Here is a 24,542-nt window from a genome sequence, read left to right as displayed (position 1 = left end):
GCTTCAAGTTCCTCGGCGTACACATCACTGAAAGTCTGAAATGGTCCACCCACACAGTGTGGTGAAGAAGGAACAACAGTGCATCTTCGACCTCAAAAGGCTGAAGAAATTCAGCTTAAGACCCTCACAATCTTTTACAGATGGATAATTGAGAGCATCCTGTCGGGCTGTATCACCACTTGGTACGGCAATTGCACCGCCCGCAACCGCAGGGCCCTCCAGAGTCTGCCCAACGCATCACCGGGGGCACACTGGGGGCACACTGCCTGCTCTCCAGGACACTGACAGCACCCGATGTCACAGGAAGGCCATAAAGATCATCAAGGACATCAACCACCCGAGCCACTGCCTGTTCACCCTGCAGTATGAGGTGCATCAAAACTGGGACTGAGCGACTGAAAAACAGCCTCTATCTCAAGGCCATCAGACTATTAAATAGCCATCACTAGCTGGCTACCACCCAGTTACTCAACCCTGCACCTTAGAGGCTGCTGCCCTGTATCCATAGACATGGAATCACCTGTCACTTTAATAATGGAACACTAGTCACTTTAATAATGTTTACATACTGCTTTACTCATTTCATGTGTGTATACTGTATTCTACTGTATTTTAGTCAATGCCACTCTGACATTGCTCATCCTAATATTTATATAATTCTTAATTCCATTATTTTACTTTTAGATTTATGTGTGTTGTTGTGAATTGTTAGATACTAGTGCCCAGCTAGGAACACAAGCACTTTGCTGCACCCACATTAACATACGCTAAATCTGTGTATGTGCCCAATAAAATGGTATTTTATTTGATAGCATAGAACATGTTATATTTGCCTATCACACGTATAAGAGAATCCTTTCATTCTTAACATATTCATGTTTATTCACTTGATCCTTCCACTGTCGCTCCTACCCAGGTGTCTATCCGTCTGGACGGTGAGAACAAGGCAGTGGAATACAATGCAGTGGGGCTGACCAAAGACGCAGTGAGAGCAGTGTTCAAGAACGAGGAGGTGGACAACCTGTTCGACAGGAACTGGCACAAGATCGCCCTGAGCGTCGAGGCCAAGGCTGTGTCTCTCTACCTGGACTGTAAATTCATCCAGACCCTGCCCATCGGGGACAGGGAGGACATCGATATCCACGGGAAGACTGTGATCGGAAAGAGGCTGTACGACAGCGTGCCCATTGATGTGAGTGGATGGGTGTTACAAATATCAGGGTTGAGGTTAAGAGCAGTGGGAAGGTCAGGGGATTGGAAGTATGCTACAGCAAGTGATGGAACAACATGGTGGATTAAAGGTGAAATATGTAACTTTTTGGGCAACCCAACCCAACATCAAAATCTGTGTTATAGATCATTCTCATTGAAAGCAAGTCTAAGAAGCAGTAGATTTGTTCTATGCTTCCCATTCTTGAGTTTTGTTTTTGCGTCAAGCAGCTGAAAATACAGTATTTTTGTTTATGGGAAATATATTTCACAGCAATTTAGATGGTACAATGATTCTCTACACTATACTTGCTTGTTTTGTCACGTAAACTCAAATTAGGAGAACTATTAGATTTTTAGCAACCAGGAAATGGCGGAGCGATTTCTGCATAGTGCATCTTTAAGGAAGTACTGTTCATATGGTCTTTTTAGACTATTGTCCATATTGTGATTCTGTGTTCATTTACTGTACTGTAATGTACATTTAGCTAACTTTCTGTCCCTGCAGTTTGACCTCCAGAGGATGATCATCTACTGTGATTCCAAACACGCTGAGCTGGAGACCTGCTGTGATCTGCCCACCGGGCCAGTGAGTCAGACAGTCAGACAGACAGGGCACCTGTCTCTGTGGTAGGGCATGTCTACCATAGTTCTCATACTCACCTTACAGTGGTAGGCCACTCCAGTGAGTCAGACAATCATCTGTCACTGTGGTGGGCCTGGGCCACTCTGCTGGACAGAATGCCTATCATACTTCACTGCTTCCTGAAAGACATCTTTCCTTTTTCGCCTTTTCCCTGTCCTGTACAGTTACCTAGCTCACCTTCAGACGGTAACACTGTTTTTTAATTCCAGTGCCCCAAGAAGGTGGTGACGGAGGCCCCTCCCATAGAGATCCCCACCCCCACCCCTGCAGGTGTGGAGCAGCAGAGAGGACCCCAGGCGGTCAACTGCTCCTGTCCCGCTGGAGAGAGGGTAAGATGCATAGATCAAAATTCAATCATAGGCCATAGCTCCTCTATACTTACTATGGAGATGTTGTTTGATGGTTTCCAAAGGTCTGGTTATGTATTAATATTTTACTGATATGCAAAAGAGATCTCATATTCAATGTGACCACCTGATGAAATAATGGATCAATAAACGTTCCTTCCCCACAGGGAGAGATCGGTGTACCTGGGGTTGCCGGTCCCAAGGGTGATAAGGTCATCTAACGCACATCTTTAATCCATATATCGTGTGTGATACAACAATATTCCCTATTTTCCTGGATCTATTTCTCTGGGCTCGTTGTTGTGCTCTGTCACAATGTCACATGCCTACTCTTACAGGGTGATACTGGTGCTCTGGGAGCAGCTGGACCTACTGGCCTCAAGGGAGCCAAAGGAGAAACTGTATGAAAACATTACTGTGATAATGTCAAAAACATACTAATGCCTCATTTACAAGATCTGCTATCTTCATTTGACCCTGTTTCTCACAGCAGGAAAGTAATCCAGCAGCAACAGGAAATGTGAATTGTTATGTAGATTATAATTCATTGAGAATTTTGTAGGGGTTGATACACATTTTCGTTAGGGTAAATCAAGTCAAATCAATTGGAAATGGCCAACTTTATAAGCCCTTTTAAACGTTGAATACGCTACAATTTGCATTTCCTGCTGAGCTGGAAAAGTGTCTGACAACAGAATATCTAATTAAGATAGCAGATCTGTATGGGCCTCACATTTGAAGGATAAGCACTTGATAGTAAACATAGTAAACTGTCATAGTAGCACATACAGTGCCTTGCGAAAGTATTCGGCCCCCTTGAACTTTGCGACCTTTTGCCACATTTCAGGCTTCAAACATAAAGATATAAAACTGTATTTTTTGTGAAGAATCAACAACAAGTGGGACACAATCATGAAGTGGAACGACATTTATTGGATATTTCAAACTTTTTTAACAAATCAAAAACTGAAAAATTGGGCGTGCAAAATTATTCAGCCCATTTACTTTCAGTGCAGCAAACTCTCTCCAGAAGTTCAGTGAGGATCTCTGAATGATCCAATGTTGACCTAAATGACTAATGATGATAAATACAATCCACCTGTGTGTAATCAAGTCTCCGTATAAATGCACCTGCACTGTGATAGTCTCAGAGGTCCGTTAAAAGCGCAGAGAGCATCATGAAGAACAAGGAACACACCAGGCAGGTCCGAGATACTGTTGTGAAGAAGTTTAAAGCCGGATTTGGATACAAAAAGATTTCCCAAGCTTTAAACATCCCAAGGAGCACTGTGCAAGCGATAATATTGAAATGGAAGGAGTATCAGACCACTGCAAATCTACCAAGACCTGGCCGTCCCTCTAAACTTTCAGCTCATACAAGGAGAAGACTGATCAGAGATGCAGCCAAGAGGCCCATGATCACTCTGGATGAACTGCAGAGATCTACAGCTGAGGTGGGAGACTCTGTCCATAGGACAACAATCAGTCGTATATTGCACAAATCTGGCCTTTATGGAAGAGTGGCAAGAAGAAAGCCATTTCTTAAAGATATCCATAAAAAGTGTTGTTTAAAGTTTGCCACAAGCCACCTGGGAGACACACCAAACATGTGGAAGAAGGTGCTCTGGCCAGATGAAACCAAAATTGAACTTTTTGGCAACAATGCAAAACGTTATGTTTGGCGTAAAAGCAACACAGCTGAACACACCATCCCCACTGTCAAACATGGTGGTGGCAGCATCATGGTTTGGGCCTGCTTTTCTTCAGCAGGGACAGGGAAGATGGTTAAAATTGGTGGGAAGATGGATGGAGCCAAATACAGGACCATTCTGGCAGAAAACCTGATGGAGTCTGCAAAAGACCTTAGACTGGGACGGAGATTTGTCTTCCAACAAGACAATGATCCAAAACATAAAGCAAAATCTACAATGGAATGGTTCAAAAATAAACATATCCAGGTGTTAGAATGGCCAAGTCAAAGTCCAGACCTGAATCCAATCGAGAATCTGTGGAAAGAACTGAAAACTGCTGTTCACAAATGCTCTCCATCCAACCTCACTGAGCTCGAGCTGTTTTGCAAGGAGGAATGGGAAAAAATGTCAGTCTCTCGATGTGCAAAACTGATAGAGACATACCCCAAGCGACTTACAGCTGTAATCGCAGCAAAAGGTGGCGCTACAAAGTATTAACTTAAGGGGGCTGAATAATTTTGCACGCCCAATTTTTCAGTTTTTGATTTGTTAAAAAAGTTTGAAATATCCAATAAATGTCGTTCCACTTCATGATTGTGTCCCACTTGTTGTTGATTCTTCACAAAAAAATACAGTTTTATTGCTTTATGTTTGAAGCTTGAAATGTGGCAAAAGGGCGCAAAGTTCAAGGGGGCCGAATACTTTCGCAAGGCACTGTAGCTTGTTTACCTCATATTTGAGTTTTTTTTATTGTATTGTGTGAAGTATATGATTAAAAAGTTCCTGCTAGATGATGTGTTCATCTACCTAGATATTAGACTTAGAAGTTTCTGTTATCCTAAGTGGCACCTCTTTTATATTTTCTGCTGTCATTTCTCCAACCTCGATAATAATTGATCCATGTTGATTGATTATTTGCAGGGCAAAGTAATAACTGTCAAGGGAGACAGAGGTGAGAAGGTAAGGTCATAGTTTTGACAGTCAAACTCCTCACGTCATAATAATAATGACAATAACAACGCATGGGCATCATCATATCCTAACCCTCTACAACCAAAGATGTCGGTCTCGTTGGATCTATCACACACATTTAACAAAGACAGAATTACATCTCCTAAAGTGCAGTAGCAGTGTAGAAAAGCACTATATTTTTTAGGAATACCAGACCATTCTGTAGGAGTAGGAAAAAAGTCCTACATGTCATAGTGAGAATTACAGGACTGTTGGCCACAGAGGAAGTGTGGCACAGAGAACAAGCCCACGCAGACGCCCACCCGCTCCGTTAGAAACACACACTTTGGGTCTGTTAAACACACACACACACACACACACACACACACACACACACACACACACACACACACACACACACACACGCACACACACTGGGTCGGCCCTACGTGGCATTGCCAGCTGGAAGCTATAGGTTATAATTTCACCTTCAGCCCAGACCAGGCATGTAGCATACAGCCAGTCCAGACCACATTAAATCTGGGTTCAAATAAGATTTGTGTCCTTTTTTATGCTTTTTCTGTGCTTGAATGAGCTTGCCTGGTGGGTAGTTCCAAAACCACCTGACACTCCAGGCAGGGCTCAATCAAGTGCTCAAAGTATTTGAAATATTTGAAATACTATGTGAACCCAGGTCTAGTCCCGCGGAGGATCCTTAAGATGGCCAGAGTGTAGGCTGGAAAGCAAGGCCACACTTCTCACATCTATGGTTGAAATGCAATTAAAGTTATGTTATGGTTTTGACAGCTGCACCTGTAGCGAGTGTGCTGTAATTTCAACATGTAGGCAATATGTAGGCAGTGTAACTTCCCACTTTGATATCCACAGTGTTAGGACTTGGAAATATTAGGTTCCGACACCAAGATCAGGTTAACAGTCTCAACGTCATAGAATCACATTCCAGCCATGTCGACTCACAACACAAGCAGCCGCCCTTAGCTAAAAAAAGATGCATGCCTGAATCCTGGCAATTTATTCATTTGCAGACATGGCGTGGTGGTGGAATTTCCAGGGCGAGTTGGAGAAGAACAGCCACCAAACACGTGGTGTTTTCTGCTTCTGAACTATCTATTAATCTATCTCTATCTGCTAAACCCATAGAAATATCATGACTATTCTATTTCATTCTATTTCTGGAAAATCCATGTTTCTACCCTAGGGTTTTTGCAATTCCGTTTGTGTCAACTTTTTAAGCAGACTGCAAAACTTAGTACACCCATAGGCGGGGTCAGAATGGACATGCTGGCACATTGACTGTAAGTGGTAAAAGTGAATTCATCCCTTTTCATGCTCTGATTGCTACTATAGAAAATACACTGACTATACAAAACATTAAGAACACCTGCACTTTCCATGACATAGTCTAACCAGGTGAATCCATGTGAAAGCTATGATCCCTTAGTGATGTCACTCAATAAATCCACTTCAATCAGTGTAGATGAAAGGGAAGAGCAGTGGTGGAAAAAGTACTCAATTGTAGTACTTGAATAAAAGTAACCTTAATAGAAAATGACTCAAGTAAAAGTGAAAGTCACCCAGTAAATACTGATTTAGTAAAAGTCTAAAAGCATGTGGTTTTAAATATACTGAAGTATCAAAAGTGAATGTAAAAATTATTTCAAATTTCTTATATTAAGCAAACCAGACGGCACAATTTTATTGATTTATTTGCGGATCGCCAGGGGCCAACTCTAACACCCTGACATAATTTACAAATGAAGCATTTGTGTTTAGTGTTTCTACCAGATCAGAGGCAGTAGGGATGAGCAGGGATGTTATCTTGATAAGTGTGGGAATTGGACCATTTTCCTGTCCTGCTAAGCATTCAAAATGTAATGATTACTTTTGGGTACCAGCAACATGTATGGAGTAAAAAGTACATTATTTTCTTTAGGAATGTAGTGAAGTAAAAGCAAAAGTTGTCAAAAATATAAGTAGTTAAGTACAGATACCCCCCCCCCCCCCCCCCCCAAATTACTTAAGTAGTACATTAAATGATTTTTACTTACAGTAAGTACTTCCCACCACTGGGGAGGAGACATGCTAAAGAAGGATGTTTAAGCCCTGAGACAGTAAGACATGGATTGTGTACGTGTGCCATTCAAAGGGTGAATGGACAAGACAAAATATTTAAGTGCCTTTAAACAGGGCATGGTAGTAGGTACCAAGCACACAGGTTTGTGTCAAGACCTGCAAAGCTGCTGGATTGATAACATGATACAACTGTGGGAAGCATTGGAGTCAACATAGGCCTTTTGACACCTTGTAGAGTCCATGTCCCAATGAATTGAGGCTGTTCTGAGGGCCAAAAGGAGAGGGTGCCTCAATATTAGGAAGGTGTTCCTAATGTTTGGTATACTCAACAGACTAGACTAGACAATTGTACAAAAGCAATTTAAAGTATTTTGTGTAACATGTATTTTCATTATAGGCGGTTGTATGAAGACGTTTTGTTGAATTGTTTCTCTCTTTTGATGAAGAATGCGTCAAAGTGGTACAAGCTCTGAGAGTAATGAAAGGGTACATCGGTTTATGAAGTAAAGTTTTTCTGGTGGTTGAAGGCTTATTGGCACTATGTAATTAAACACTCATATGTTTTTTTGGTTTCTTCTAATTCTTTGGAGGGATTCCTTGGCGCAGAGAACGACATCAGAGCACAAACCAAAACTAGGATGTTGAAAGACTATAGAACATTTTAAAAGCAATATTTCGTTGAGATTGAGGTTGGGGTTGTGTTTGCCTGTGTGTATGAACTGACCTCTGCGTGGAGAACACTGCGGTTCTTCGAGAACCGGACTGGACCTCTGTTAACATAGTTTGGCCCCCAACGCCATTGCTCAAAAGTTGAATCTGTTCTATCTGTTGGTCCTTGCTTGTTTATGTACAGTGTGTGCATTCTTTATGTGAATAACTCTCTGTTTTGTCCCGAAGTCTGTTTTTACGTGTTTATTGTGTACTACATGTTCTAACAGTAATCTACTAATCCCTGTTCAGGAAATGAACCTGACCGACCATGTTGTCTCACAGCACCTCGTCGCTGTCTGCATCTGTTGTTACACTATTACGCCTACGCATCACCGGTGTCAAGCCACTCTAACCTCCTCTCCTCTCTCTACAGGGGGATCCCGGTAGCCAGGGGACATCCGGTGACAAAGGATCCAATGGGGAGAAGGTGAGATGATCCTAAAGAGTTGTGATACGGATGCTTTTCCCCTGTTCTGTACCTCTCATGACATGTCTGTCACAGAGGTGCTTCATTAAATGGTGAGGCGAGTATCTGTTCTGCTGCTTGTCTGCAAGCAGACTCTACATTTGGACATACATAGACTCTACATCTACGTACAGTAGACAGCAATAATATACTTTTTAGATGATTTTGTTTTAAAACCACTTCCAGGGAACCAGTGGAGCGGCAGGTCTTGCTGGGAAAGATGGATCTAAAGGAGAAAGAGTATGAGACAACCACCTTACAATAAGATTATCCTACAATAAGTTAGTAAGTTAGTGTTATTATGATGTAAACATTTCTGATTAACTTCTGGATGTTTCTGCTTTATTGTGACAGGGTGATTCTGGGCTGGCAGGCGATCAAGGATTACCTGGACCTCTGGGACCAAAGGTGGGTGATCCTTGTAATTCTCTTTGTTGATTCCATATAGGTCTCGGACAGTATACAATAGTATGTACTCTCATGACTACATGCAATCTGCTCTTTGCAAACCCTTGTCTTGTGTTTGGATTTGTGGCAGGTTAAGTTAAATTTGGGGCAGGTTAAGTTAGAGTTTAAAGTTAAGAGTTTTATTTGGTTTTGTCTACTCTGATATCAAAGACAGCCTTGTTCTTTGTGTTCTGTGTCTTGGTGGGCGTTTGACATTTGATAGACAATTACCGCTATGTTTGCTATTGATTTACACTGACTTGGTTGGCTGACTTCCCTTGTCTGAGGCAGCTGGAGAGGGAGGGAGAGAAGGGCGAGAGAAAGCAAGTGGGGGAAGAGAGAGAGGAAAGAGAGGGAGGGGAAGAGGGGGGAGAGAGAGTGGTTAGGTTTGGCCAATTTGCTGTGTGACCACTCTGTCCCAGACTCCCAGCCAAAAAGAAGGTCTCCGCTCAGACTAGCGTGGACAAGAGCCCCCTGTTGACAGACCTTTGGAAAGTTAATGTTTTTTAGACTGTACACCAGGGAAATTAGTCATTTATATCAAACAAAATCCTGAACATAGCATGTCCTTGTAACTGTGAATTCCTTGATGATACTAATACTTTTGTATTGTGGTGAGTTTACTCACTACCTACAGTACCAGTCAAAAGTTTGGACACACCTACTCAATCAAGGGTTTTTCTTTATTTTTTAAACTATTTTCTAAATTGTGGAAAAATAGAGAAGACATCAAAACTATGAAATAACACATTGAATTATATAGGTCGCAAAAAAGTGTTAAACAAATCAAAATATATTTGAGATTCTTCAAAGTAGCGACCCTTTGCCTTTTTTAATTTGCACATTTATTTAACTAGGCAATTCAGTTAATAACAAATTATTATTTACAATGACCAAACCTGGACCAATTGTGCACCGCCCTATTGGACTCCCAATCACAGCCCGGTGTGATACAGCCTGGATTCGACCCAGGGACTGTAGTGATGCCTCTTGCACTGAGATGCAGTGCTTCAGAACCCTGTGCCACACTTGAGCCCTTGATGACAGCATTGCACACTCGTGGCATTCTCTCAACCAGCTTCACCTGGAATTATTTTCCAACAGTCTTCAAGGAGTTCCCACATATGCTGAGCACTTGTTGGTTGCTATTCCTTCACTCTGCGGTCCAACTCTTCCCAAACCATCTCAATTGGGTTGAGGTCAGGTGATTGTGGAGGTCAGGTCATCTGACGTAGCACTCCATCACTCTCATTCTTGGACAAATAGCCCTTACACAGCCTGGAGGTGTGTTGGGTCACTGTCCTGTTGAAAAACAAATGATAGTCCCACTAAGTGCAAACCTGATGGGATGGAGTATCGCTGCAGAATGCTGTGGTAGACATGCTGATTAATTGTGCCTTGAATTCTAAATGAATCACTTAGTGTCACCAGCAAAGCACCCCCACACCATCACTCCTCCTCCTCCATGCTTCACAGTGGGAACCACATATGCGGAGATCATCCGTTCACCTACTCTGTGTCACACAGCAGTTGGAACCAAAAATGTGGATTCATCAGACCAAAGGACATATTTCCACCGGTCTAATGTCCATTGCTCGTCTTTCTTGGCCCAAGCAAGTCTCTTCTTATTATCGGTGTCCTTTAGTAGTGGCTTCTTTGCAGCAATCCGACCATGAAGGCCTGATTCACACAGTTTCCTCTGAACAGTTGATGTCTGTGTCTGTTACTTGAACCGTGAAGCATTTAATTGGGCTGCAATTTTTGAGGATGGTAACTCTAATGAACTTATTCTCTGCAGCAGAGATAACTCTGGGTCTTCCTTTCCAGGCTCATGAGAGCCTGTTTCATTATAGCACTTGACTCCACTTGAAGAAACTTTCAATGTTCTTGATATTTTACGCATTGACTGACCTTCATGTCTTAAAGTATTGATGAACTGTCATTTCTCTTTGCTTATTTGAGCTCTTCTTGTCATAATATGGACGTGGACTATTACCAAATAGGGCTGTTCTTTATACCAACCCTACCTCGTTACAACACAACTGATTGGCTCAAATGCATTAAGAATGAAAGAAATTACACAAGTTAACTTTTAACAAGGCACACATGTTAATTGAAATGCATTCCAGGTGACTACCTCATGAAGCTGGTTGAGAGAATGCCAAGAGTGTGCAAAGCTGTCCAAAAGGCAAAGGGTATTTACTTTGAAGAATCTCAAATATAAAATATATTTTGATTATCACTTTTTTGGTTACTACATGATTCCATATGTGTTATTTCCTAGTTTTGGTGTCTTCACTATTATTCTACAAAACCATTGAATGAGTAGGTGTGTCCAAACTTTTGACTGTTACTGTACTTCCTAGCTAAACCCATTGCTCTTCAGGGAGCCTAGCAGAGGCCATTGGTGGCTTTCCATTGCACTTTGACTCTCCCACATTTGGCTCAGTCAGAACAGAGGTCAGGGTTCAGGGTTCCCCAAGAGGGTCACAATGCTAACCGGTTGCTGTTTTGGGTGTTCATTGGCCTCTACAGAATCCAAGTTATCTTATCAAGTTAGACACAGCAAAATGTTTTTTTTTCACCCATTTTAATCTCTCGCCCCTCATATGACCTAACGGGCAGTATTACTGCTCAACTTGAAATTATTGGGTAATAACATTGCATCTGTTATCCGTCAATATAATGTCTGGTCCTTTGGTTCCTACAGGGAATTCAAGGAGACTCAGGACTTCCTGGTTTATCTGGACCCAGAGGCGTCGGTGTGAGTAGAAGTTACAGTAAAAAAAATAGCAAATATATAAAGCCATAGAAATGAATGCTTTTGTCTCAGATAAACCTATGTTTTCTAAAAGAGTCTTTGGATGTGACTGTATGTCTGTGTTGTAATATGTTAGGGTGAAAAAGGTTTGAAAGGAGATAAAGGATCTGCAGGATTACAGGTAAGTGTTATTACATGTCCTATATTTGATTCAAATGATCGTCAAGTGTCATAGGTCATCACAAGCATGACTGGTTAAGGAAATCAAATATAACTGCATGTACAGAGTTGAGAATAGAAAGCTCCAGCAGGTTTGGTTAACTTTAAAAATAGCAGACACACCTAGCTGGAATGTGCAAATGTGAGTATACCAATTCCCTGCAGGTATACCAATTTAAATAAAGGTAATTAAATGTTTAACAATTGACAGACTTTTTTCCTATTTAAGGGTTAAGTCCATCGTTTCTGAGAAGGAATATAGACCTCCATCTCAGAAGGGAGTAATGGTGCAGACAGATGTGAACTGGCTTCCCTGATGCACTCTCCACACTTCCTGTCCTGGGCTTGAGGGGGCGGATCCTAATACACTCATTCAAGGATAGCGGCCCACAGTACTGTGTGTTCACTGCTGCGGATGGTCATTGACTAGGATGTAACACACTGGTCAATCCCTCAGAGTGATTGTGGCCTGTGATTGTAATGATTATACTGACGTAGCACCCAAAATGCAGCAGTCTATATGATTCCTGGATTACTGGGCTTCACACAGTATGTCAAGTGGGTCGTTGAGGTCTTATATTGTTATAAGGCTTTTGTGATACAGACTGTCCTCGGCGTTGGGTGATAATGTGAGATGATAGGATTTAGACGTGCTGGTCAGTATCATAGAGATAGAACGGGGTTAAGGGAGAAGGGTTTTAGACAGCGAGAGTAGAAGATTATTTACATGATGGGTTGTATGAAATGAACTGCCAACCAAGATGAAAACGGTAACACCTACAGTACATAAGGACTTCATTACACACTCATAACCCATGTATACCTGTACCGCATCCGTTGGTCGTTGACATACTGTGCGTCTCTGTCTGCACATAAAGTTAAGAATAATAAACCGTGTACAGTACTGTCTATATATTTAGCACATGGCTTTTCCCCACCAACCCTGACCCAAAGCCATGCAGCAGGTTTGAAAAACATGCCAGCATGAAGCAGGATCTGACAACTCAACAGTGGGGTCCTGTAGGAATACGATGATGATGATGGTGGCTATGTTTTCTGTGTTTCTGAGCTGTCGTGTTAAAGCCATCAGTCAGCCAGTCATTCTGTTTTCGGAGAGAATGGACGTCTGGAGAAGCGTTTACTTCTCTGGAGGTGACTGAGGAACTGGTGGTTCAGAACAGGAAGTGGTGGTCCAGAATAGGAAGTGGTCGTTAGGAGAGGCTTCTGGCGGTCAGGGGTATCCATGTTGTTGGCAGATGGAAGAGTCACCAAGCATGACAGAAATGTGAGACATGTGTAATGTATTCAGCACTAGCTACCTTCTGGTATTGACAATTTAAAAATATATATATTTAACTAGGTAAGTCAGTTAAGAACAAATTCTTATTTTATAATGACTGCCTACCCCGGCCAAATCCTCCCATAACCCGGACAATGCTGGGACAATTGTGTGCCGCTCTATGGGACTCCCAATCACGGACAGTTGTGATACAGTCTAGGATCGAACCAGGGTCTGTAGTAACACCTCTAGCACTGAGATGCAGTGCCTTAGACCGCTACGCCACTCGGGATCCCTGATGTTCTTTTGAAACAAAACGGCCTTGGATAGAATGCAATACAGCTGGGAAGCTGTGGCAAGGTTATTGTTAGTCATAGCAGGCTACTTTTGTAGCTAGAAGACCCTTTCTATTTTCCATTGAACACTGTTCCTTGATCCTCACAGGGTGACAAAGGTATTGATGGATTCCCTGGAAAACCTGGTGTTCCTGGAAAAGAGGTGAGTTATCGTTTTCTGATAATGTTTTGCAGGGAGCATACCGATGTTTACATGAGAGAAAGTTCCTTTCGCTGGTAGTCTACGTCTCGTTTCTGAAAGCTGTTTGTTTGGATTCACTGTCTAGGGTTTGGGAGGACTGACTGGTGCACCTGGAGCCGCTGGCCTGAAAGGGGAAAAGGTATGGTCTTCTCTCTATTAAGCACCGTACTACAACACGTGATCATGAACAATACAACATGTGAATTGGAGCAAAACTTTCCTCAAAGAACAATCAAGAAAACACATCAAACATGAGGTGATGTGCTATGCATCATTTTAGGATTGATAGGACGACACTCTTATCCAGAGTGACTCGCAATCAATGCATTAGCAGGTAAAACAACCACATAATATCACAATCATTGCAGGTAAACCTTTAAAAAATAGACTTTATCTGTAAAAGCCTTAGTCAGACTGAACTGTTAAGTTTGTGTCTGTGTTCCAGACATTCCTCTGTTTTCCCTCCATCGAAGGCAGCCCACTCATCTATCTGTCTTGATAACACTTGTCTGACTATAATTACCACGCACAAACACAAACACACACACACACACACACACACACACACACACACACACACACACACACACACACACACACACACACACACACACACACACACACACACACACACACACACACACACACACACAGTCTTGTACAGCTAACTGTGTGGGGACACACAATTCCACACACACACACCTCAAGCACTGTATGAAAAGTTAAACTTAACACTGCATCCCGGAAACTACTATTTCCCTTGTCATTGAAATGATTAACGTCTCTGTGTCATCTGAAATATTACCCCATAAACCACACAGACGATTTAAAGAGACAACTTTCGAAAATGTTTCATTTCCTGTGTGGTTTCACTGTCTTGCAGGGAGAGACGGGCCCTGCTGGAATGCCTGGGGATATGGTGAGTTCCTAAACATAGTATGCAGTATAGTTTAATGTCAGGTACTATATACTCCACTAGCATGGATGCCAAGTGCCAACCTGATACAACAACATAGAGTGATAGTCAAAAAACACATTTAAAATTTGATGTAGATTACTGTTTGTTAGTCCTGTTTAGAAGTGCTTTAAAACGCACCTTTATTTTGGCAGGTTCAAAGAGATGGCTTGAAAGGAGAGGCTGTGAGTACAAGGATATAGTCATTTTATTTTCCTATTTTTTTGTTCAGTATTTTGAGCATGGGTTTGTATCTTTAACACTATTGCCAAGTCTCCATCTGTAGTCATACAGTGTTTCAAGTAAGGTCATGATGTTTTTACACTAGAAAGTACAGAGGTTGAGTTACTACACAATAATGGCTACAGTAACATAGACAGTATAACGTTCCTATGACGTACAGTATATTGTTACTAAGTGACGACTGTCTCACCTGGACTCTGACTCCGTTATGTCTTTCTGTCTGTTCTATGTTCCAGGGACCGCCAGGACCTCGTGGCCCTCCAGGACCTGATGGTCCCCCTGGACCCCCTGTAAGGAACCACAATTTATTACTTCCTCTGTAGACCCCACCTTCATATTTGACCCAATTACATGTCTCTGTGTAGATAACAGATAAATGCAAAAAGGCCCAGTAGCTCTGTAGTTTTACCAGTCAGAGCTGAAGTAGAAAATGACAAGCGCTTTTCCCCCCAGGGTGCAACTGGTCAACTTGGTTTACCTGGCGAACCTGGAGAGTTTGGCCAAAGGGTAAGAGTCTTATATTTGTTATAGGATTTACAGTACATGCCTTTGATTACAGTAGTACTGTAGGCCTGAATCTGACTTCACTGGTACTTTAGTCATAAGATGTTTAGGAGTGGCACAAACAGTAGGTTTCTTCCCATACTCACAAAACCACAGTTAACTTTTTTTGTATGGCACTCAAAGGTTTATTTTTTTCTCTCGGTACCAAAGCACTGTAGTCATAGTGACTGTATGTTGACGGTACACAGTCATCTGTATTACAGCAGTACAAAGCCATTGGACTGCTGTTGGATTCCTCCCTCTGTTTTCTACAGGGACAGTTTAGGAAGCCAACTGTCTCACGGAAACAGGGATGAGCTGTTGGACTGCTGTTGGATTCCTCCCCTTGTTTTCTACAGGGACAGTTTAGGAAGTCAACTGTATCACGGAAACAGGGATGGTGCAAAACATTTAAGAACCATAACATCCATGTTGATATCCTAAAAGTAAATAATGTTATATTCTATTCTAGGCAAGCAAATCCCCATGATAACATTAAACCATCATTTTCTGTATTGCCGTTGTCGATTTGGTCTTTTTGGCATATATCTCTGGATATACCTAATGGGTTCATGAGCAGCTGGCTACTCTCTTGCCTCCTGTTGTGGTGGAACTGCCTACAGTGCATTCGGAAAGTATTCAGACCCCTTAACTTTTTCCACATTTTGTTACGTTACTATCACATTTGAAGGTAAGACCCAGGGGCAGACAATGTCAAAGTAACAAGTTGATTCATTCGAATACAGGCAGGCAAAAGTACAGGATGGCAGACAGGCTCAGGGTCAGTGCAGGCACAGGTTGGTAATCCAGAGTAGTGGGGCAAAGGTACCGGACAGCAGGCAGGCTCGGGGTCAGGTCAGGCAGAGGTTGGTAATCCAGAATAGTGGGGCAAAGGTACCGGACAGCATGCAGGCTCAGGGCAGAAAACATTAATATAGACAAGACAGGAGCAAGTGGAAAAACACTAGTAGGTTTGAGGAACAAAACTAACTGGCAACAGACAAACAGAGAACACAGGTATAAATACACAGGGGATAATGGGGAAGATGGGTGACACCTGGACGGTGGTGGAGACAATCACAAAGACAGGTGAAACAGATCAGGGTGTGACAGTTACAAAGATATTCTAAAATTGATTTTTTTTAAAATTCCCTCATCAATTTACACACAATACACCATAACGACAAAGGAAATACAGTTAAAAAAAAATCTTAGTACATTTCTTACAAATAAAAAATGGAAATATCACATTTACATAATGCATACAGCCCTGAATCTTCTTGGATATGACGCTACAAGCTTGGCACACCTGCATATGGGGAGTTTCTCCCATTCTTCTCTGCTGATACTCTCTCGATGTCCAGCTATCTTTAGGTCTCTCCAGAGATGCTCGTTCAGGTTCAAGTCCAGACTCTGGCTGGGCCACTCAAGGACATTCAGAGACTTGTCCCGAAGTCACATCTGCATTGTCTTGGCTGTGTGCTTAGGGTCGTTGTCCTGTTGGAAGGTGAAACTTTGACCCAGTCTGAGGTCCTGAGCGCTCTGGAGCAGGTTTTCATCAAGGAACTCTCTGTACTTTACTCCGTTCATCTTTCCCTCGATCCTGACTGGTCTCCCAGTCCTTGCTGCTGAAAAACATCCCACCATTCTTCACCGTATGGATGGTGGCAGGTTTCCTCCAGACATGACGCTTGGCATTCAGGCCAAAGAGTTCAATCTTGGTTTCATCAGACCAGAGCATCTTGTTTGTTCATGGTCTGAGAGTCTTTAGGTGCCTTTTAGCAAACTCCAAGCAGGATGTCATGTGCCTTTTATTGAGGAGTGGCTTCTATCTGGCCACACTACCATAAAGGCCTGATTGGTGGAGTACTGCAGAGATGGTTGTCCCATCTCCATAGAGGAATTCTAGAGCTCTGTCAGAGTGACCATCAGGTTCTTGGTCACCTCCCTGACCAAGGCCCTTCTCCCCTGATTGGGTGGCCAGCTCTAGTAAGAGTCTTGGTGGTTCCAAACTTCTTCCATTTAAGAATAATGGAGGCCACTGTGTTCTTGGGGACCTTCAATGCTGCAGAATTTTTTTTGGTAGCCTTCCCCAGATCTGTGCCTCGACACAATCCTGTCTCGGAGATCTACGGACAATTTCTTAGACCTCATGGCTTGGTTTTTGCTCTGGCATGAACTGTCAACTGTAGGACCTTAATTAGACAGGTCTGTGCCTTTCCAAACCATGTCCAACCAATTGAATTTACCACAGGTGGACTCCAATCAAGTTGAAGAAAGTCTCATAGGTAAGGGTCTGACTACTTATGTAAATAAGGTTTTTTTGTATATATATATTTTTTTTACATTTGCAAACATTTCTAAACACCTGTTTTGTCTTTGACATTATGGGGTATTGTGTGTTGATTGATGAGAGATAAAACATTGTTCAATCCATTTTAGAATAAGGCTGCAACATAACAAAATGTGGAAAAATTCAAGGGGTCTGAGTTCTTTCCGACGGCACTGTATATACTCCTGTACCTTCAATATTTGAAACCTTTCAACAGTCACATTCCCCTACTGTATTTACATTCTAGTCATTTAGCAGACTATTATCAGATCGACTTACAACGAGTAGTAGATCCACCACCTCAGACCTGTCAACACACTACAGCAGGATGAAACGGAGACAGGAAGCCTTGCTCTGATAGCAGTGACTACCCCGCAAGCTGGGAACAATCCCAGGATGTTAGCTAACATTCCTATTAAGGTCTAGTTAGGGTTTTATCTAACATTACGATGATAACATCCCCCAGAAAATATAATGCTGTTTTTCCAGAAAGTGTTTAAAATGAAATATCCTTGGAATGTTCTCCTAACGTTCACTAAAATGTTGTCCACAACATCTGTATCAACCACCACAGAACATTCCTTTAAGGTTCTTATTACCAGGTAAAGTAATAACAAAATGTGTTCTGGGAACGTTCTTCCAACATCAGGCGAATGGACAGATTCTGTCTTATTAGAACTTTTAGGGCAACCTAATAAATGTTCTGGGAACGTTCACAGAACCAACTTTGGTTTGGTGGGTAATCTGACTGAGCCAGACCTCCTGCAGGGAGCTGTAGGATGTTACGTCAGCTGGAGTTGATTTATTTCTATGAGCGTATAATATAAACTACAACGTGTCAGCATATGAAACAGCAGTTTACACCAGTTTTTATTCATTTTCCTTCCGCTCCCCAATTTACTTAAAACTCTATTTCTTTATTTCCCCATGCAACTGTATTAAGGCCCTTACATTTAGATAGTACACAGTTGATGGAATGAGATGTCTTCTAACAATGACAAAAGGAGCTCTATCGGTCAATGTATGTGTGGAGGAATACCCTCGCCATAGGACTTTGATGGTTACACATTTAGAAAATGACATGACAGGTTTCTCATATGAACGTGGTGATGACACTGTATTTATTATGAAGGCATCACCGTACCTCCGTAGTATTTAGCAGACGCACAATTATCCAGAGTGACTTTTTTACATTTATTTGTATTTATTTCACCTTTATTTAACCAGGTAGGCTAGTTGAGAACAAGTTCTCATTTACAACTGCGACTTGGACAAGATAAAGCAAACAAACAACAACACAGAGATACACAAGGAATAAACAAACGTACAGTCAATAACATAATAGAAAAATCTGTATACAGTGTGTGCAAATGAAGTAAGGAGGTAAGGCAATAAATAGGCCAAGATTGGCGAAGTAATTACAATTTAGCTATTTACACTGGAGTGATGTACTGTATGTGCAGATGAGGATGTGCAAGTAGAAATACTGGTGTGCAAAAGGGCAGAAAAACAAAAACAATATGGGCTATTTAAAGATGGGCCGTGTACAGCTGCAGCGATCGGTAAGCTACGCTGACAGCTGACGCTTCAAGTTAGTGAGGGAGATATAAGTCTCCAACTTCAGTGATTTTTGCAATTCGTTCCAGTCTTTGGCAGCAGAGAACTGGAGGGAGAGGCGGCCGAAGAAGGTGTTGGCTTTGGGAATGACCAGTGAAATATAACTGCTGGAGCTCATGCTACGGGTGGGTGTTGCTATGGTGACCAATGAGCTGAGATATGGCGGAGCTTTACCTAGCAAAGACTTATAGATGACCTGGAGCCAGTGGGTTTGACGATGAATATGCAGCGAAGACCAGCCAACGAGAGCATACAGGTCGCAGTGGTGGATAGTATATGGGGCTTTGGTGACAAAACGGATTGCACTGTGATAGACTGCATCCAATTTGCTGAGTAGAGTGTTGGAGGCTATTTTGTAAATGACATCGCTGAAGTCAAGGATCGGTATGATAGTCTGTTTTCCGAAGGTATGTTTGGCAGCATGAGTTAAGGATGCTTTGTTGCGAAATATGAAGCTGATTCTAGATTTAACTTTGGATTGGAGATGCTTAATTTGAGTTTGGAAGGAGAGTTTACAGTCTAGCCAGACACCTAGGTATTTATAGTTGTCCACATATTCTAAGTCAGAACCGTCCAGAGTAGCGATACTAGTCGGGCAGGCAGGTGAGGGCAGTGATCGGTTGAAGAGCATGCATTTAGTTTTTGCTATAATTTAAGAGCAGTTGGAGGCCAGGGAAGGAGTGTTTTATGGCGTTGAAGCTTGTTTGGAGGTATGTTAACACAGTGTCCAAAGAAGGGCCAGAAGTATACAGAATGATGTCGTCTGTGTAGAGGTGGATCAAAGAATCACCAGCAGCAAGAGCTACATCATTGATATATACAGAGAAAAGAGTGGGCCCGAAAATTGACCCCTGTGACACCCCCATAGAGACTGCCAGAGGTCCGGACAACAGGCCCTCCGATTTGACACACTGAACTCTATCTGAGAAGTAGTTAGTGAACCAGGCGAGGCAGTCATTAGAGAAACCAAGGCTGTCGAGTCTGCCGATAAGAATATGGTGATTGACAGAGTTGGAAGCCTTACAGACTTACAGAAGTAATTAGTGCTAAATCAAATCAAATGTATTTATTTATATAGCCCTTCGTACATCAGCTGATATCTCAAAGTGCTGTACAGAATCCCAGCCGAAAACCCCAAACAGCAAGCAATGCAGGTGTAGAAGCACGGTGGCTAGGAAATACTCCCTAGAAAGGCCAAAACCTAGGAAGAAACCTAGAGAGGAACCAGGCTATGAGGGGTGGCCAGTCCTCTTCTGGCTGTGCCGGGTGGAGATTATAACAGAACATGGTGAAGATGTTCAAATGTTCATAATTGACCAGCATGGTCAAATAATAATAATCACAGGCAGAACAGTTGAAACTGGAGCAGCAGCACGGCCAGGTGGACTGGGGAGAGCAAGGAGTCATCATCCCAGCTAGTCCTGATGCATGGTCCTAGGGCTCAGGTCCTCCGAGCAAGAGAAAGAAAGAGAGAAAGAGAGAATTAGAGAGAGCATACTTAAATTCACACAGGAGACCGGATAAGACAGGAGAAGTACTCCAGATATAACAAACTATGCCGAGCCCCCCGACACATAAACTACTGCAGCAGAAATACTGGAGGCTGAGACAGGAGGGGTCATTTTTTCACCTATTCGGCTCGTGGAGTCAAACCAGGGACCTTTTAGATTTTAACCAAACTCTCGTAACTGCTAGGATACCTATCTACTTTGTCCTCCTTACTACCTCTACCAGAGCGCTAAGTCTAACCTGTTCACTGTGGGCTATTCAGAGTGGATCCCCTGGCCTAGTCTACTCTATTCTGTTCTGTTCTGAGCAACACAACAGCTGGTTACAGCTTGGTCTATTTTCCCTTTGACCTTTTGGGCTGTTCTGTCATGGCTTGAAGCACTTAACTGTACCTCAGTGTGTTTTTACTGTTGCTGAGACCTTCACTTTGGTGGGATGGGGGCAGGCCCAGAGCCATTAACAATTTCAATGACAAGGGATATAGTAGTTTCTGGGATGTAGTGTTAACTGAAGTTTAACTTTTCATACGGTGCTTGAGGTGTGTGTGTGTGTGTGTGTGTGTGTGTGTGTGTGTGTGTGTGTTTATTGAGGATGTGAAGTCACTGAGGGATTTCTGCTGTGATAATGGTGCTGTCATGGCCGACAGGGCCAGTCACATGGTTGATCATCAGTCAGCTGTTTCCCTGACAAGCCTCAAAGAATTGTCCACCCGCCCATACTTTACATTAACATTATCAGTCACAGCAGTAGGGCCGTCTCACGTTAAACATGACGCAGTATCTTACAGAATCCTGCAGAGGGCAGTATATCACAGTGCATTCAATGAGAGAGAGAGTCAGATTCAAGTACAGGAGTTGCCAAAGCAGCAGAGGTTTTAAAGGGTTGATTTTAAGTGAATAAACATGTTATCCAGCACAAGTTTATTTTCTACCAACGTTACGTTTTTTTGTATGTACGATGGTTGATTTTGTGTCTTCCTTTTTCAGGGCAAGAAAGGTGAAAGTGGATTACCTGGTGTTGACGGGCTACCCGGACCACCGGTAAGAATACCAGTTTATGTCTGTGTGCTATCCACGGCAGGCACTCTTTATTGTGTCCTACAGTATCAGATCATTTACAGATATATTCCGTGACATAAACATCTGGTGGAACATGAAGCCTATGTGTAACAGTAGGATTCCCTGCGTCATAATCAAATCAAATCAAAGTTTATTTGTCACGCGCGCCGAATACAACAGGTGTAGACCTGACAGTGAAATGCTTTCTTACAGGCTCTAATCAATAGTGTAGAAAAGGTATTAGGTGAACAAAAGGTAAGTAAAGAAATAAAAACAACAATAAAAAGACAGGCTAAAAACAGTAGCGAGGATATAAAAGTAGGGAGGCTACATATACAGACACCGGTTAGTCAGGCTGATTGAGGTAGTATGTACATGTAGATATGGTTAAAGTGACTATGCATATATGATAAACAGAGAGTAGCAGTAGCGTAAAAAAGGGATTGGCCAGGGGTGGGTGGGTGGTACGCAATACAGATCGTCCGGTTAGCCAATGTGTGGGGGCACTGGTTGGTCGGCCCAATTGAGGTAGTATGTGCATGAATGTATAGTTAAAGTGACTATGCATATATGATAAACAGAGAGTAGCAGCAGCGTAAAAGAGGGGTTGGGGGAGGGGGGGCACACAATGCAAATAGCCATTTGATTACCTGTTCAGGAGTCTTTTGGCTTGTGGGTAAAAACTTTTGAGAAGGATTTTTGTCCTAGCGTTGGCACTCTGGTGACGCTTGTCATGCGGTAGTAGAGTTAACAGTCTATGACTAGGGTGGCTGGGGTCTTTGACAATTTCTAGGGCCTTCCTCTGACACCGCCTGGTGTAGAGGTCCTGGATGGCAGGCAGCTTAGCCCCAGTGATGTATATACCCTCTGTGGTGCCTTGCGGTCGGAGGCCGAGCAATTGCAGTACCAGGCAGTGATGCAACCATGCTCTCGATGTTGCAGCTGTTGAACGCTGAGCTGTAGTCAATGAATAGCATTCTCACATAAGTGTTCCTTTTGTCCAGGTGGGAAAGGGCAGTGTGGAGTGCAATAGAGATTGCATTATCTGTGGATCTGTTTGGGCGGTATGCAAATTGGAGTGGGTCTCGGGTTTCTGGGGTGATGGTGTTGATGTGAGTCATTACCAACCTTTCATAAGAACTCTTTTGACACAATGAATGGAGTCTGTGTCAGTTATCATCACACCTCTTAAACCTTGGGCTCATTCAATGGCATTTCATTCTTGATGTTAACTACTCACCATGGACTGCGTACCTGACACAACTTCTCTCTCAGTACTAGCGTCACTAAACACTTCCACTGGATGGAAAATACTGTATTCTCGGCCTCTTCAGAACTCATCCACACTGCATAAATTAATTCATATTCAATATCACTCTTAAAAGCAATAATTAGCGCCTTAAGGCCTGGAATTTCTTTAGACAAGGTGACCACCCTACCAGCAGGGGTGGAAAAAGTACAGAATTGTCATACTTGAGTAAAAGTAAAGATACCTTAATAGAAAATGACTCAAGTAAAAGTGAATGTCTCACAGTAAAATACTACCGGAAGGATAAGTCTAAAAGTACTTGGTTATAAATATACTTTAAGTATCAAAAGTAAATGGCATTGCTAAAATACAGTTAATTATCACAAGTACAATGATAAATTATAAAAAATTCCTTATATTAAACAAACGGCACAATTTCTTTAAAAAAATGTATTATTTTTGTTTTTAGTATTTTTTTTACAGATAGCCAGGGGCACACTAACACAGACATAATGTACAGACAAAGCATTTGTGTTTAGTGAGCACCAGATCAGAGGCATTAGGGATGACCAGGGATGTTCACTTGATAAGTGTGTGAATTGGAAAAAGGTATTGTCCTGCTAAGCATTTGAAATGTAATGAGTACCTTTGGGTGTCAGGGGTATGGTGTAAAAAGTACATGCTTTTCTTTAGGAATGTAGTGAAGTAAAAGTAAAAGTTGTCAAACATAAATAGGTAAGAACAGATACCCCCCCAAAATTACTTAAGTAGTACTTCAAAGTATTTTTTACATAGTTAATTTACCCCACTACAGTACCTACCAGGAATAACTCATCGCCCTACTATTATATTTCCACGATTTGCAGCTGACAGAATATCAGACCAACCTAGAATACAATACTGTACTTTACAATACTCTCCCCTCTAGTGGCTGATGCTGGTACTGTATGTCTTGCCTGTTGGACTGAGGTTGATGACCGTTTTTGTTGATGATGCTGTGTCTCTTTATAGGGTTCCCAGGGGCCTCCTGGAGGGCAAGGAAGACCTGGACAAACTGGACCTCCTGTGAGTTCGGTGCACCAACAATCCATTGAAGGCTGTACAGCAGTTTACTGTCAGCAGTCATCCCAAATGCTCATCCAAAGCAAATGTAACCCACATAGAGGAGATAGAAATAATAGAAAAAATTATGTTCCATTTTCTTTGCTCAGGGTCTACCTGGTGAGATTGGATTTTCAGGGAAACCAGGAGAGGCAGGCAAAGCAGTAAGTTTACAGTATATTTTTTCCACGTTTACAGGTTACATGTTTGACATGTTATAATATGATTCACTAAAGTAACATTGAGTTGTCTAAGCACTCATGTCCCAGACTTATCCCAGTATTTATTGTTGGAAGGGTTTACCTGGAAACGATGGGCTGGACGGACTTCCAGGCAATGACGGAGCCAAGGTCAGTGTAGTATTAGTAGAAGTAGTGATTCATGTTTTATAACCAACTGAAAGTTTCAGGTCTTTATTCCTCACAAAACAGTAAGGAAACATCTAATAACATGTAACATTCCAAAGTTCTAGAGGATGGTATCCTTACCGACACGTTTAGCTTCTCAGAATGTTGTCACATGGTAATGCCATGACCAACCTATTTGCAGCGTTGTGACAACGTTCTGTGTTAGTTAG

General features: G+C 42.2%; 1 protein-coding gene across 3 annotated transcripts in view; it reads left to right on the top strand.

The window, feature by feature from the left end:
• LOC139373564 (collagen alpha-1(XXII) chain-like) overlaps positions 1–24,542 on the top strand; it is a 78,546-nt gene that overhangs the window by 35,133 nt on the left and 18,871 nt on the right. For 2 of the 3 annotated variants that reach the window (XM_071114224.1, XM_071114225.1), the window contains 21 exons: positions 917–1,192; positions 1,718–1,798; positions 2,065–2,184; positions 2,370–2,414; positions 2,541–2,603; positions 4,815–4,853; positions 8,023–8,076; positions 8,302–8,355; positions 8,470–8,523; positions 11,273–11,326; positions 11,460–11,504; positions 13,266–13,319; positions 13,444–13,497; positions 14,242–14,277; positions 14,469–14,498; positions 14,793–14,846; positions 15,010–15,063; positions 21,544–21,597; positions 23,876–23,929; positions 24,076–24,129; positions 24,262–24,315. In XM_071114224.1, coding sequence (XP_070970325.1) covers positions 917–1,192; positions 1,718–1,798; positions 2,065–2,184; positions 2,370–2,414; positions 2,541–2,603; positions 4,815–4,853; positions 8,023–8,076; positions 8,302–8,355; positions 8,470–8,523; positions 11,273–11,326; positions 11,460–11,504; positions 13,266–13,319; positions 13,444–13,497; positions 14,242–14,277; positions 14,469–14,498; positions 14,793–14,846; positions 15,010–15,063; positions 21,544–21,597; positions 23,876–23,929; positions 24,076–24,129; positions 24,262–24,315 — 1,383 coding nt within the window. The remainder of the gene's footprint in view (positions 1–916; positions 1,193–1,717; positions 1,799–2,064; positions 2,185–2,369; positions 2,415–2,540; positions 2,604–4,814; positions 4,854–8,022; positions 8,077–8,301; positions 8,356–8,469; positions 8,524–11,272; positions 11,327–11,459; positions 11,505–13,265; positions 13,320–13,443; positions 13,498–14,241; positions 14,278–14,468; positions 14,499–14,792; positions 14,847–15,009; positions 15,064–21,543; positions 21,598–23,875; positions 23,930–24,075; positions 24,130–24,261; positions 24,316–24,542) is intronic. The other variant, XM_071114226.1, reaches the window with a different exon arrangement.

Source organism: Oncorhynchus clarkii, chromosome 18, assembly GCF_045791955.1.
Source record: "Oncorhynchus clarkii lewisi isolate Uvic-CL-2024 chromosome 18, UVic_Ocla_1.0, whole genome shotgun sequence".
Taxonomy (NCBI): Eukaryota; Metazoa; Chordata; class Actinopteri; order Salmoniformes; family Salmonidae; genus Oncorhynchus; species Oncorhynchus clarkii.
The sequence above is the reverse complement of the archived record's forward strand: the minus strand, read 5'-3'. Positions and strand labels throughout refer to the sequence as shown.